The sequence below is a fragment of the Urtica dioica genome, chromosome 1 (genome assembly GCF_054948205.1).
Source record: "Urtica dioica subsp. dioica isolate 48M chromosome 1, U.dioica_male_clone48M_v1_H2, whole genome shotgun sequence".
NCBI lineage: Eukaryota > Viridiplantae > Streptophyta > Magnoliopsida > Rosales > Urticaceae > Urtica > Urtica dioica.
In genome coordinates this window covers 3690144-3703998 of record NC_142756.1, presented here as the reverse complement: position 1 = coordinate 3703998, position 13855 = coordinate 3690144, and the positions used below count along the sequence as shown (strand labels likewise).

General features: G+C 37.4%; 3 protein-coding genes across 5 annotated transcripts; all 3 read right to left on the bottom strand.

Moving 5' to 3' along the window:
• Positions 1–3737: 3737 nt before the first annotated feature.
• Positions 3738–5587, bottom strand: LOC149406486 (UPF0496 protein At3g19330-like). Its single transcript, XM_089607068.1, has 3 exons — positions 5389–5587; positions 4457–5296; positions 3738–4040 (listed from the first exon to the last, which is right to left on the bottom strand). Exons 1-3 carry the CDS (start codon positions 5465–5467, stop codon positions 4012–4014), a joined length of 948 nt encoding a protein of 315 aa, XP_089463194.1. The 5' UTR covers positions 5468–5587; the 3' UTR covers positions 3738–4011.
• Positions 5588–6619: 1032 nt separating this feature from the next.
• On the bottom strand, positions 6620–9790 carry LOC149406485 (uncharacterized). 3 transcript variants are annotated; one of them, XM_089606992.1, is made up of 15 exons: positions 9462–9790; positions 9246–9340; positions 9026–9139; positions 8834–8938; positions 8694–8765; positions 8501–8613; positions 8283–8417; positions 8136–8204; positions 7971–8058; positions 7818–7889; positions 7625–7725; positions 7395–7512; positions 7243–7302; positions 7041–7151; positions 6620–6960 (listed from the first exon to the last, which is right to left on the bottom strand). In XM_089606992.1, exons 1-15 carry the CDS (start codon positions 9562–9564, stop codon positions 6844–6846), a joined length of 1473 nt encoding a protein of 490 aa, XP_089463118.1. In that variant the 5' UTR covers positions 9565–9790; the 3' UTR covers positions 6620–6843. The 3 variants fall into 3 exon arrangements, with proteins under 3 accessions (XP_089463118.1, XP_089463127.1, XP_089463135.1); XM_089607001.1 differs by having other exon boundaries at positions 9246–9337; XM_089607009.1 differs by having other exon boundaries at positions 9274–9340; positions 9462–9501.
• Positions 9791–9893: 103 nt separating this feature from the next.
• LOC149406484 (uncharacterized) lies at positions 9894–13625 on the bottom strand. Its single transcript, XM_089606981.1, has 14 exons — positions 13324–13625; positions 13150–13244; positions 12960–13073; positions 12720–12896; positions 12508–12620; positions 12247–12381; positions 12045–12113; positions 11678–11765; positions 11460–11531; positions 11277–11377; positions 10781–10898; positions 10493–10552; positions 10291–10401; positions 9894–10132 (listed from the first exon to the last, which is right to left on the bottom strand). Exons 1-14 carry the CDS (start codon positions 13439–13441, stop codon positions 10016–10018), a joined length of 1488 nt encoding a protein of 495 aa, XP_089463107.1. The 5' UTR covers positions 13442–13625; the 3' UTR covers positions 9894–10015.
• Between the last annotated feature and the right edge of the window lie 230 nt (positions 13626–13855).

Below are 13855 nucleotides of genomic sequence, written 5' to 3'. Positions count from 1 at the left end.
AGTATTTACTATTCAACGAACTAGGAACTAAAAATCACTAACATTCAACATACATATTACTTAAAAATAAGAAGAGGACCGGTCAAGTTTATGACCCTCCAATCGTCAAATAGTCACTTTTATAATTATCTAAATTATAAACATTTTCATAATTAGCGTTCCATGCTTTACGACATTTTGTAGATATATGCATCTATATAATGCCATGTCAGCTGGTTCGTTCATAATGTCGATATGATTATGATTACATGCATCCTAGTTCCAACTCACATTACATTATCTGCATCATGCTTATCATTATTCGGACAAATTCGGTAGCTTATAAATTTTTAGCATAATTGAAATTATGTATTTTGGGGGGTAATCTATATATATATATATATATATAATCAATAATCATTACAAATATATGTGGGCTTAGCTTCATGATCTGATCTCTCCTCCAGATGAGAGGATTTTTTGCGCATGCTATAGTCCTTTTTATATACTAATATATTACTAAAAAGCGCAGGAGATAGAAAGCCCGCTTTAACTATAATTAGCTCATGATCGTGAATTAATCATCATCATATAAATATAGGATTACTTTACCTTTTATGGAAAAGGTTCAGATTCATTTTTGTTTTAATTTCAAGATACTTTATTATTTACGGTATATATACATTCTCAATAATACTTTATATGAAACTCACGCCATAGATTTCCAAAGATTTAACAGATCATGTGGTCATATAGTGTGTGATAAATAGTCATATGATGGATGATATAATGAGAAGTTGGTCAGAAATATACATACACGGACAGTTAGTATATATCAGTAAATGAAATAATTGTATTATACAGATATAATATGGGGGTCATCACTTATAAGATCACGTTAATACTACTGGGAGTGGGAGAAGGGTTTATGAGGATCAGCATTATTATTGCATGTGCATCAAATTTTTGAGCCATGCAAAATAATGATAAGTTCCACACAGTCTATTATAGCCTTTCCCAACTAGATCGAAGGTTTCTTTTCATTATTAATCTAAAAATCTGCTCTCCATCATAAGAAATTTCGTCTACAGTCACAATTTGAAAGAGATGAACAGAGAAAGGGCATATATTGCGTTGCATGTGAGTGTGAGACAAGACTTTTTAGAGAATATAAATGTAAATAGTTAGTCAACAAAATGCAGTCGTATGTATACCAAACTATTATGCTGCCCTTTTGACCAAGTGTCTCTTGCTCATATCCCTCCCAATGTTTTGGTTTCTGTATTAACCCTTAAAATAATGCTTAAATTAGTGGACTGACTTCTATTAACATGAGGGTATCGAAAGCTTAATTATTATTCCAATAAAAGTTGGGTCATCGTGGTGTTTGATTGAAAGGAGTTAGAAATAGAATTGAACAAATGCGAACTAAGGAGTTAGAAATCTCACATTGAATTGAATAGGATATATGTGAACTTTAGTTAGGAATCCCATATTTATATTGAATAGGATATATGTGAACTTTAGTTAGGAATCTCACATTGGACTGTCACTACTGTAAACTGTAGATTACACAACGGACTTTCCACAACATGTTGAATGAAAATGCTAACTATCAAATATTTATAAGTCGTGAATTACATTCATTGCCAATTGATGTAATCACATGGTCACTTCGTTAGTTGTATCAAGTCCCCCGCTAATAACTAACTAACTAACTTTCAATACCAAAATCACATAATGTTTTCAAAGTGTAACATCACTAATTTTCCCTTTAAAAAAATGATGTTCCTTTTTAAACCATAAAAAATATTTGAGATTATTTTCTTTACAAATGAATATGAATTTATAACTATTGCGTTAATTTCTAGTTGTTGTATTGTGTTATTGATTTGTGATTTTATGTAGATTTATTATGGTGACTTGGCTCAACTTGACTAAGTGAACGACTTAAACTTTTGATTTTTTAGTTATTTGTTATGTTTTAATGCATTATGATTTTTAAATATTAGATTCAATGGCATAATACGAGCTTTTAAACACTAACTCTAATGATACAGTCGATAGCAATCAACAAATCCTGCATTTTTTTACTTGTATATAAACAATGATTTATTGACTTATATGTCAACAAATCAATAATGTTTTCATTTGTATGTCAACAAATATAGGTTTGTTGACTAGTTGTCAACACATCCAATATTTTGCATCAACTTTTAAAGGCCATAAACCTCAACTTCTATGATTCTACATTTCTTTGTAATTTTAAATCAAGGGACTCAATTAACGAGAGTCGAACTCCCACGTTCAAACATAGAATTTCTATTCTACACCACAAAGAAAAATATGTAGCTCTATGGATGAACAATTAACAAGAGTCATACAACTTCCGTAATCTTAAAAATTGTACACAGAGATCAAAGAAAAAATCACGGTTATGATATTTCCTCTAGTGAACCCATATCTACTCTCCTTTGCCCTATGTTGGAGGTCTTCCAACGAATCGACCAACCAAACTAAGATTTCAAAAGATATAAAATTGGCGACATGAAGAAATAAAATCAAACTTCCACGGGGTGCTTTTTTGGAACACTAAAAAATTAATGTTGATCTGAGGCCTTTGGTCTCTTCGACCGCATTGGCTGATGGAGACGAACTCCTCGTCGTCGTCTTTGTCTAACTCTGCCAATCGGATATTGGAGAAAGAGCAGAGAAATGAGAACAAAGAGAAAACGAAGGAAAAAATAAAAAAATAAAAAAATTCAGAAATGATTTTTGTCATGATGGGACGACTGACGACTCCCCACCAAAAAGTGATAAACATAAAAAATTATTTAAAATTTGTCCACTTGTCACACGCTCAGTGGGTCGTTCAAAAGTCGGACCCGTGACAGATAGCATTCCTCAAAAAAATTAGAGAAAATAAAAATTAAAGAGTAATACGGACATTGGGTCCACTCATATTTGTATATCCTAATTACATTTTTGTTGATTTTAGTAAAAAATCTTCCAAAGTATCAAAAGTACTAATATATCTGTCCAAATCTAAAAAAATTAACATAGACGAAATATATGAATATTATTTGTCGAGTATGAAGAACACATGTACTTATGTGTGGTAGAAAACATTAGAACAATTATTACCACATAATTTATTAATGTTGAGAGGAATGTTTAGTATTTAGTGTTGAGAGGTCGTAAAATACATATAAGCGCACATGCACACACAGATAATAAGGATGTGGGTTTGAAGGTGCGTAGGGGTTTTGGTTCATCCAAGGCACTCAATTATTATAATGGTCCGAAGACTCCTCTCTTTTCAACTCCAAATTTTGTATTGGGATTTGATAATGGCAACTTAATTTATCAAAAACAATCTCACGGTAGTGGATAATTTTTGTCTTGTTCGATGGTTGATCAAAAGATTTTTCGGTCGTCTACAAATGCATTGTGGTCAATGATTCTTATCATGTATACAATAAGGTACCAATCAAATGTAGTAGCGTGGGAGAGAAAATAAAGTGTCTGTTATTGTCAACTATGTAGAGAACAAGTAGAAATAATTAAGTGCATCAAAACAGTATCAAGTGGGAACGAATTACTCAATTAGGTAGGGGGAGAGACACGAGAAACCAAATCAACTATGCACACACATCGATTTTTATTTTTTTATTTTTTTTTTTAGAAGCTTGAATTTAAAAAATAACACCACAATTTATTCTATTTAATGTGTTGAGAGCATGTGCGAGGCCCCAATGTAAAAGATCAATAATGTTCTTTGTTTGTAAGTGAGTACACAACACTACACTTTGGGTTTGTGGTAAAATCATATACAGTGGTTTGAGAAAGAAATTATCAATGACTATCTATGGTGCTCTAATACAGGGGTTTGGAAGGATTTATTGACAAGTAATCAAAATTCCCAATTGAATCAATGGATTATATATTTAAATTACAATAATGCAGTCAGTAGTAGATCGCTGATGTGAGACAGAAACATGCTTCTTAAATTACGCAGTCCAATCTCCAATACTAATGTGTGTGTTGGTGCTTGAGTCGCCCTACAAACATGCTTTAGATATGAATCTTCAATCCAACACACATTATTATTTTTAAGAATATTTATAACTAATTGATTAATAAAATAATCAAATTACATTGTCAAATAATTTTTTATCAGAAAATCATTTTTATTTTTGACGCTATCATTAAAAAAACTTGAAAATTTATATAAATAATTTATCACTTTCAAAAAATTTAATTGTAAAATTTTAAAAAAAAATTATTAAAAATACTTAAAACATTTTAACTACTTCATTAATTGAGGACCATAGTTATTATATACACAATACATATTTTGTAAATCTCTTAATTTCAATTCGACTATTTTCTAAATCTCTTAATTTCAATTCGACTATATAGTTATTATTTATTATACACACAACACATACAGAGATCCAGGGAGGGAGAGAGATACTGGTTTGAGTGTCGTAAATGTTTTGGAGGAGCTGGGATCGAGCCTTGTTGATGATGTTGACGCAGTGGCAGGTGTGCACGTCGAGATCTTTGAGCTGAGTCAGCAGAGAGGCGTTGGTGTTCCGTAGCTGCCTGAGGACCACCTGTAGGAGATGCCTCTCCCTCTGGAGGAGAGCCAATCGCACGGCGTGCCTATCTTCCTCTACGGCGCACTCCACCACTCCCACCAACGACTCTATCGTCTGCAGATCGTGAGCCACGAAAGTCCCTTTCCCCACCGCCCCTTCCACTTCCTCCTCCGCCTCTGCCCCTGCTCCCACTCTCCGTCCCCGACACGTCATCGCCGCCCGCCACCTGGACAGCCTCCGTCTCCGGGCCCGCACGTCGGCCCTGAGCTCGGAGAAGCTGGACCGCAGGCGCTGGAACTCGTCGCGCTCCGACGGGAAAGGCTCGTCGGCTGCGTCGAATTGGGCCAAGACTCGGAAGGCGCGCTCGCACTGGGCCTCGCTCAGGCTCGACTCCGGGTCCAGCTCGTCGTGGAGGTCCTGGAGCGGGGCGTACGCAATGCGGGCCCGGGCGACGCTGCGGTGGAGGTCAAGGCAGAGCTGGGCGGTGGTCTCGCTGTGCTCGAAGAAGGACGAGGCTATGCGAGAGAGAGACCCGGGCTTCACCCTGTTCATCACGCCCTCCACGCACTCTCCGTCCGGCTGGATCACCACCGGAGCCACGTCATCTTCATCGTGATCGTGGCGGTGAATCGTGTGCCATGTCTCGTTGTATGATCTCGACCCCACCGCTGCCTCGTACTCCCGGCGAGCGATGTTCGAGATCGAACTTGTTCCTGGGGGGTCACGGCAATTACGCAAACACTTGGCGGGCATTCTTTCCTATTTCGCAATCGACAAAGGGTTTTGCATAGCATTGCGAGCGTACCTGTCTCCGGCGTTGGCGGTGGCGATGGGGACGACGGCGAGTATGTATCGTAGGCGCCCAGAGAAAGACAACGCGCCATTTTTTATTATTTAATGTTTGCATCGAAGTCTATAAATATGAGTAGATAGAGGGGCTTGTGGAAGAAGCATCTTGCGAAGCAAGCTCGACCCTTCAATTCCATTCTCTACCAAAACAAAAATTTAGGAAAAAAAAAGGAAAATCAATTTTGTCAACTCCCTAATATCGAAGCCCAACGTAGCCCAATTGAATTCCTGGACCTAGGCCTGTTTTGAGTTCAGAGCAATTGCACATGGGAAAGGGGAAGTCTATGGGTTCAGCGGCTAAATGATCAAATAAAACTTATATATTTACAAAATAGCCCAAATTTGTCAAGTATATGCAAAATAGTCGATGAAGACAAGACTAAAATTGATGAAGACAAGACTAAAATTGATGAAGATAGGATTAAAATTAATGAAGACAAGATTAAATTTAATGACAATCTAGAAATCCAATTCGTGAACACCGACCCGTTAATGGCGGAACCGGCGATCATCTTCTCAGACCACACGTTCGAGCGAGCCTGCGCCGATGCTTGCAAAGCCCTGAGCTTCTCTCCTACCATGTCCGACTCCTCCAGCGCGGATTTCACCTCCGTGATCCCAAACCTAGCTCTGAAATCCGCCATCGCCGCCTGACGCGAGACCTCCTCCGCCGGAGCTCCGGTTCCGCCCGATCCCGTGCGCGAGGTCGGCGGCTATCTGGATCCGCGAGATCCAGGTGTCGAGGACGGTGAAGTTAGGGTTTCTAGGGTCTCGGAGGCAATCGGCGAGGCGGACTCCGGCAAGAAAGTCGGAGACAGAGGCATCGAGGAGATTGACGATGCTAGTGTGGTGGCTCCGGAAGATGACGGCAATGCGCTGGCGGAGGTCGGAGTTGTCGATCTCGTCGAGGCTGGGGCTCCTCAAATCGGAGACGGGGCTGAGGACCGAGAGCTGAGCGAGGTTGGGGCTGGGACTATTTTACCAAACTAATGAAACTATGGCTATTTTGCTAAACAATTAGTTTGAATTGACCATTTCATACTAATTTTCCTTACGTTTTTAGACACTTTTACTAGTAACTCTGTAGAATTATATATCTATCATTGTTGTTAATTGTAGATTTGTAAATCTACAGTTTATGACAACTGTATACTTTCAAATCTATAATCACTAATAAAAGTGTCCAAAAACATAATTACTACTTTAAATTATCAAAATTGCTATAGTCGAGGTCATTTCTCACCGCACATTAAACCCCCACGCTTTAATGTCTTACGCTTTTCCAATTTACATCAACAATATAATCACAACAAAAAAAATCAGAATTTACATTTGTTGTTTACATAATAACATTGCATATCTAAATTATTATGAATAGTTAAGAGTAAATAATTGGTTTAGTCAAGAGATTCTAGTTGGTCCTCCTCAGGTTCAAGGCAAAGCCACCTTGGACCACCTCCTCCGTGGTAACGCCAATTATCTCATTAGCTTTCTTCAAATCAACACATGAATACCTCCCATTGCCATCCTGACATACATACATTTAGAATTTTGTAAATATATACATACAAATACTATAACTCACTTTCGCCTATAGAATGATGCTACCTCTGAAATAATTCTCATCTTTTTCAACTTGTCAACCGCATCGTCCACATCAAAATTACACTTCTCCCCGAATTCTTCTTTGATTAGCTCTTCGCATCGCCGGTCTAGATCCTATTTTTTAACGTTACAAGCCTCAAAATTATGCACAGAAAAACGCTTACATTACAAGTGTATAAATGATAGCTTGCAAGTAAATATCTACCTGTCTGCTACATTCTCCTCTCCGACTCAGTATGAAGAATGATATGATAACCTCTTTTACCTGACCAAGCATTCAAACATTATATGCTTAATCTCATTTCATTTTATATTAACATAAATATAATGTGATGTGCTGTGATAATTAGTACTTACTTCCTGCTGAATGACTTCATCACATAAGTGAAGAAGTGTCCCTCGCCCGCTATCCAGTTGCTTGTCATACACGCACTTCGTGATTAAGCTCTGATACGCAGCTAAGTTCTTTTGAAACCTAGACACACACACAAACACACTTAGATATCAAACATTATTTCCAGTGATGTTATTATTAGTACTGGTCCTATTGGACCAGTATTACAGAAACAAGATTACGAACGCATTACGAAAAATATGTTTTGACGCAGTAGCCTATTACTGCAGACAGAACTGCAAATATAACTCGGAAGTCGGCCTTTGGTACGCTAATCGAGCTTATAACCGTTACCTGTGTACAATGTGAAACTAATCAACCAAAAAGAAGCCATGAGAAAACTAGTGAATGTGTTGCTTTTCTTTTTGAATTCTAAAAAAACTAACCAGCCCAACTGCTGCAGAAACTAGGAATTTAACCCAGTCCATTGGGGTTAAGCTTGGGTTATTCTTTTCTGGCTGTCAGCACATGGGAAAGAAAATAATAAATATTCAAGTTTCTTCTTGGAAAGTGACGGTTGTACAATTATAGGAACTCACAAGTACTATCTCCAAATCAGCCATTGGAATGTTCTTGAAATGCTTTACATATATTCCCCTCTCGTTTTCTTTTTTCGTCTTTGCCCGCCTGCATATAATCGCTTTTTTTTTCAACATTGGCTTCGACCTAAAAACAGCGGGTACAAGTGAAGCAACGGCACTAACCTGTACACAACGATGATTCTGTCAAATGTAGGTTCTTGGATTGTGACTCTTCCCAAAAGCTTACTTATACTGGAGAACAGAACAAGAAAGAATGCAGATTCACATTTCTAAACAATATAAACGGGTTATTATCATATCAATAATAACCTGAGTTTCATTTTCTCTAAACGTATTCGCTCAACGTATAAGCTTTCTTCCTCAGATTCAACAGTAATCTCTACAGATTTCGAAGTGCGAGTGTCATAGTGTTGGCTCGGTTTTCCATAGAGAACTCTTTTTAGCCTAGACGTATGCAGTGATAGAAGGTTAAGAAGGAACAAAAATTGAAGTTCAAATACCACGGAACATATAGTATAGTTAGTCACCCAGTCACTTTCATAAATAATCTCCAAGTTCGCAGAAGAATGGCATTCAGTTTGGCATAAAAGAAGAAAGCAGTAGTCTGGTCAATCCCATAGCCGCGTCGGAATATTATGTACTGGAAATGATCGGCAAATTAATGGGTATTTCGGAACGATAATGCATAGAAAAATTAAGTGACTCGTGGTTATATAGTACCTTGTCTGCGAAATGCGGAAGATCGTCTTTGGGATGGCTCATAAAGTATCTTGTCAGCAGCTTCTTGTCGAGCTAAAAAAAAGCAAAACTCGGTAAGTGATGATTAAGACACTTGTGGTTAGAATGTAAATCACACGTACCTTGGATTCATTTACGACTATAGGGAGATTTAGACGGTATTGCGCCGAAAGTGCAACCTCAATTTCGTGGTCAGTTGCAATCTTGAAGTTGCTCTTGTCCATTACCTTGACAAAGAAGAAATATTTTATTAGACACACAAAACTAAGTGAAAGCAAGAAAGAAAGAAACTGAAAGTTTGGTTTAATAAGAACCTTCATCAAGTGTGTGAGGAAACTCAGCTCGAAGTCGTCAATTTGTTCGGGCGATAACTTTTGCTGCTCCAATTTGCGAGCGCCGTGTATGGGATCAAAGAGAGCGTAGAGGTGCTGAGCGATAAAAAGAGAAGACACGTATGTATTTGTTTGGTTTACGAAAACAATAATAACAAGGGACGTGAAAGTAATGGTGGTGTAAAGAAGTAGGAATAGGAACCATGAGATCCTCAAACTGAAGAAGATACCAAGCTCGAACGGTGGATTCAACTCTTTGGCAAAACTTTACAAACTCCTCTCTTTCCCATTTATCTTCTGCGCCATAATTATTTATAATTAATAACTAATTGGACGTTTGCATGCATGCATGATATATATAAACAAAAAGAAAACAAAACATGAGTGATAATAATAATTAGATAAAGTAAATGGGTACCAAAGTTGAAGGACAAGGCATGAATAAGTCTGGGTTTGAGAATGGGAACAACAGACTCCGTTTCCAGCCGGATGATATCTTTCTTCTTCTTCTTCATTCCCATTTCTGTCTCTGTATCTCTTTCTCGATCTGTTTGCTAATCAAATCCTTCAAAACTTGCTATTTTTGTGAGACCAGACCACGTGTCACTATTCACAACAAGGCTGGGCTATTATTAGACAACCTGTTATATATTCTTTTTGGCATATTTGCATGGCTTTGTATTCACTTTCAGTTGTCTAATCACGCGGTTTGTTTTCTCTGTTCAATCCCATACATTAATGCATACATACATTCAATGACAACAAAATACAAATTATGATGAAAGATTTTCTTTTTAAACCAAGCACACAAGAAAGAAATATAATCCATGGTGAAACATCACAGCCGCTCATCAGAAAAAAAAAAAAAAAAAAAAAAAAAAAAAAAAAAAAAAACCTAAAATATTCACATAAAATAAAACAGCACAACAAATTGAAGTGATCTATCTGATCGTAGTGACTCTAATCGGATTCTCATGAAGCACTATTACCACCACCCTGATTGGCCTTTATCACAAGCTCTTCAGTCGTGGTTCCTATGATCTCGTTTGCGCGTTTTAGCCCAACAAAGTAATACCGTCCAATTGAATCCTGACCACACAAAAAAAAAAAGTTTTCAAAATGTCAAAACACATCATACATTATTAATGGATAGCCAGATGATATAAGCTATCCATTGTATCTATGATACTGAACTCATTTTTATCATATTTCAATATTGGTGAGGATGTGGGTGTAATAAGACTCACCCGAGCTACGATACCCAACTTCTCTAACTTATCAACAGCATCATCCACATCAAAATTGCAGCTCTCATTGAATTCTTCTTTAATTAGATCCTCACACCACTGATCCAAATCCTGTTAAAAAATGGAATCAAATTTTTTAACTTTCAGTGTCAATGTTCTCTATTTCCAGGTTATAGACCATAAAAGGTAAAGTGGTCCATACCTGTCTAGTAGCTTTACCCTGTTCCATCAGTATGAAGAATGCAATAATTACTTCCTTGACCTGCATTTTCAAAGTAACACACCATCAGCACTTTGCAAATTCCACCTCAAAGAAAATAGCATGCAGTTTCTTTTCACGAAAAACCTAACCTCGACACACAATCCAAATATTTACAAAAACAAATACTTGAAAACCGATATATTGAATCTTGCATACTTCATACGAGATACAACCAACCAGTGTAGAATATGTCAATGAAAAAAAAAAAATTGAAGAGCAAATACGTACTTCTTGTTGAATGACGTCATCGCAGAGGTGAAGAAGAGTACCCTTTCCACTATCCAGTTGTTTGTCATACATGGACTGCGTAATTAGGTTCTGATAAGCAGCCATGTTTTGCTGAAAACTACAAAACATTTGACACAAGGGAGTGAATGGTGCGAATCGTCGATCAATGGAAAATTAGACGACTAAATAAAGAATTCAACAGCCAACCAAGTCATAAAAAAATAAAAACTACCAAAGGCCCATCATGACCTAAGCCAGCCAAAACTACAGCACTAACTTGACAAAACCTACCACCGAGCCTTTTAGGTCAAAAGAAAGATCATAATAATAATGCATGACAATCTGCTGATTTATCTTGTTGCAGATATCAAATCTACCAAGCGTTGATATCGTTCAGATCCACAATTGCTCCACAAGTAGGAGGAACCTCATAGCCAATGAATTCAGCTCAAAAAAGACAAAAAAAAAATAAAATATATATATATATACCACTTACGTGAAGTATGTCTTAGCACAGTAACCAACGACAGTGGAAATAACAGCAATGATAACCCACGGATCAGCTTTAGGCATTTCAACAGAAGTTATAACGGCGACCTATAAAGTAACCAGTGCTAAGAATGATTGAACAAGAAAGAATAAAAATAGAGCTGCAACATCGTCCGAATTAACTACGAACCAAACCAACTACTGCTGATATAAGGAATTTGACCCAGTCCATTGGAGTTAATCCTGGATTTTTCTTCTCAGGCTGCAAAAAAAAAAAAAAAGACCACAATGTCAACTGCCAGCCAGATACATGAAAGATATAAGTGGGAAAAAAGAAGGAATCTTTGGCAGATATTCAAGCAGATGACGATTGAGAGAACAAAGCAGCAACAGCGATTTAAAACTCACAAGAACAATCTCCATATCGGCCATTGGAATGTTTTTAAAATGCTTCACGTATACTCCCCGGTCTGTTTTTCCTTTAGGACTTGCTGACCTGAACATTCATCACTCTGATTAAGAATTAAGAAACTACAATTTTTTTCTTTTCTTTTCTTTTTTGTTTTGTTTTTGAAACAAGTCAGAAGGATAACTGTCAAAGACAGCAATACATAGATCAAACTGAAACCAAGATGAGAACTCTAAAAAGCTTTCAAATGTCTTTCCTTAATAAACCCTTACTTCTCTTTGCATTGACAAACTACGAGGACATTCATATTATAATCAGCGAAACACCAAAAACCTCATTTCCTAAAGCAACTTGATATTTCTGTACCTGTAAACAACAATTATCCTATCAAAGGTTGGTTCTTGAATTGTTGTCTTAGTCAGCAAATTCTTTACCCTGTAGGACACGATGCAAAATGATCAGCCTTATCCATAGTAACTAAAGGAAGGTTGGTATTAAAAACTTGTCAATAAACATGTTCTCAAACAAGTAATGTATTGATGAAAATGAATGGCAAGTAATGTAAGACCTCAGTTCCATATTCTCAAGCCTCTTCCTCTCAACATATAATTCATCATCCAAGTCTGAATCAGGAACGATCCCATCATCTTTCTTCGAGTCTTTCTTAGGTTTTCGGCTGGACCTTGAAAGAAGTTTACTCAACCTGAGCAATACATACATTATATATTCAAGGATACACCCACACAATTTATTCTGTCAGGAAATGGTCAGACTGTAGCCATTTTAAAATCATATCAATTTTCGAGAAAACAAAGCCAAAACTTATTACCTGGTTAGCCGTAAAAGATATGACCAAAATCGCCCGATTAACATGTCAACCTTCTCCATGAAAAAGTAATCAATGGTCTTATCAATTCCGATGCCGCGTCTGAAGATAACGTACTGGAGTAAAAACACGATGTGGTAAGAGGAAGGCTCATCTGCACATATGTAATTGAAACTTCTTTAAACGCACAAAATTAGCTGTTTTAGCAAATTAACCTTGTCGGAAAAATCTGGAATGTCTTGGCAAGGATGGTCTTGAAAGTACTTTCCGAGAAGCTTCTTGTCAAGCTTCTTCTCGTCGACGGTGATGGGAAGATTGAGAAGATACTGGCCGGAAAGTGCGACTTCGACCTCGTCGTCGGAGACGATTTTGAAGTTGCTCTTTTCCATGACCTAAATGAAGAAGGAACGTGTTGAATGCGGTCGGAGGACGTGGAAAGTGAGAAAACGAAATACCTGAAACAAGTAAGTGAGGAAATTCTGCTCAAGGACATCAGTCTCCTGGGGAGAGAGATTTTGTTGCTCCAATTTCCGAGCACCGGTGACGGGGTCGAAGAGAGAGTACAATTGCTGTGGAAACACACACACAGAGGACGATGAGGCGAAGAACAAGAAAAGTCAAAGAAATTGATTGTGTAAAACATACCATCAAATCCTCGAATTGGAGAAGGTACCAAGCGCGGATTGTGTACTCGACTCTCTTGCACAGCTTTAAGAACTCGACGCGGTCGGAGCTATGTTCTGCGACCACGAGGTTGTTCAATTGAAAAAGAAGGAGATGAAGAAGAGAAAGAACTAGAGAGAATTAATTATCACGCACCGATTAGATTTGCCAGAGTCATAATGAGTCTGGGCTTCAGAATTGGAATCACAGACTCTCGTTCCAAACGAATCACTTCTTTCTTGTGTAGTCGCGGTTCTTCTTCTGGCTGTGCCATGGTTCACCCTCACTCACAAACACACACACACACACAGATGAGAGAGAGAGAGAGAGAGAGAGAGACTCGGATTCGAATTCCCTTGGCTTAGTAATGAAAATGACAAAAACCTCTTTCTTGGTGTTTGGCATTTATTCATTCTTCGCACCCAAGCCAGTGGTAACTGCTTCTATTTTCTCATCATTACCCATTTTTTATTTATTAGCCTGTTTCCGCATTAATGTTATAACTTAAGCTTTGCCGTTTTTTTTTTTTTTGTTTCCTTTTCAAGTCTTACGTTTCACCATAAACAGACATTAATTCGAAATGTTACTTTTAAAAGACTTGTTTGTAATGTATGTCTGTGTCTGTAAAATCGTAAACCAAAAGATATAGATACGCCAAAACAAAACCAATCAGCCGATGCTTGTTTGT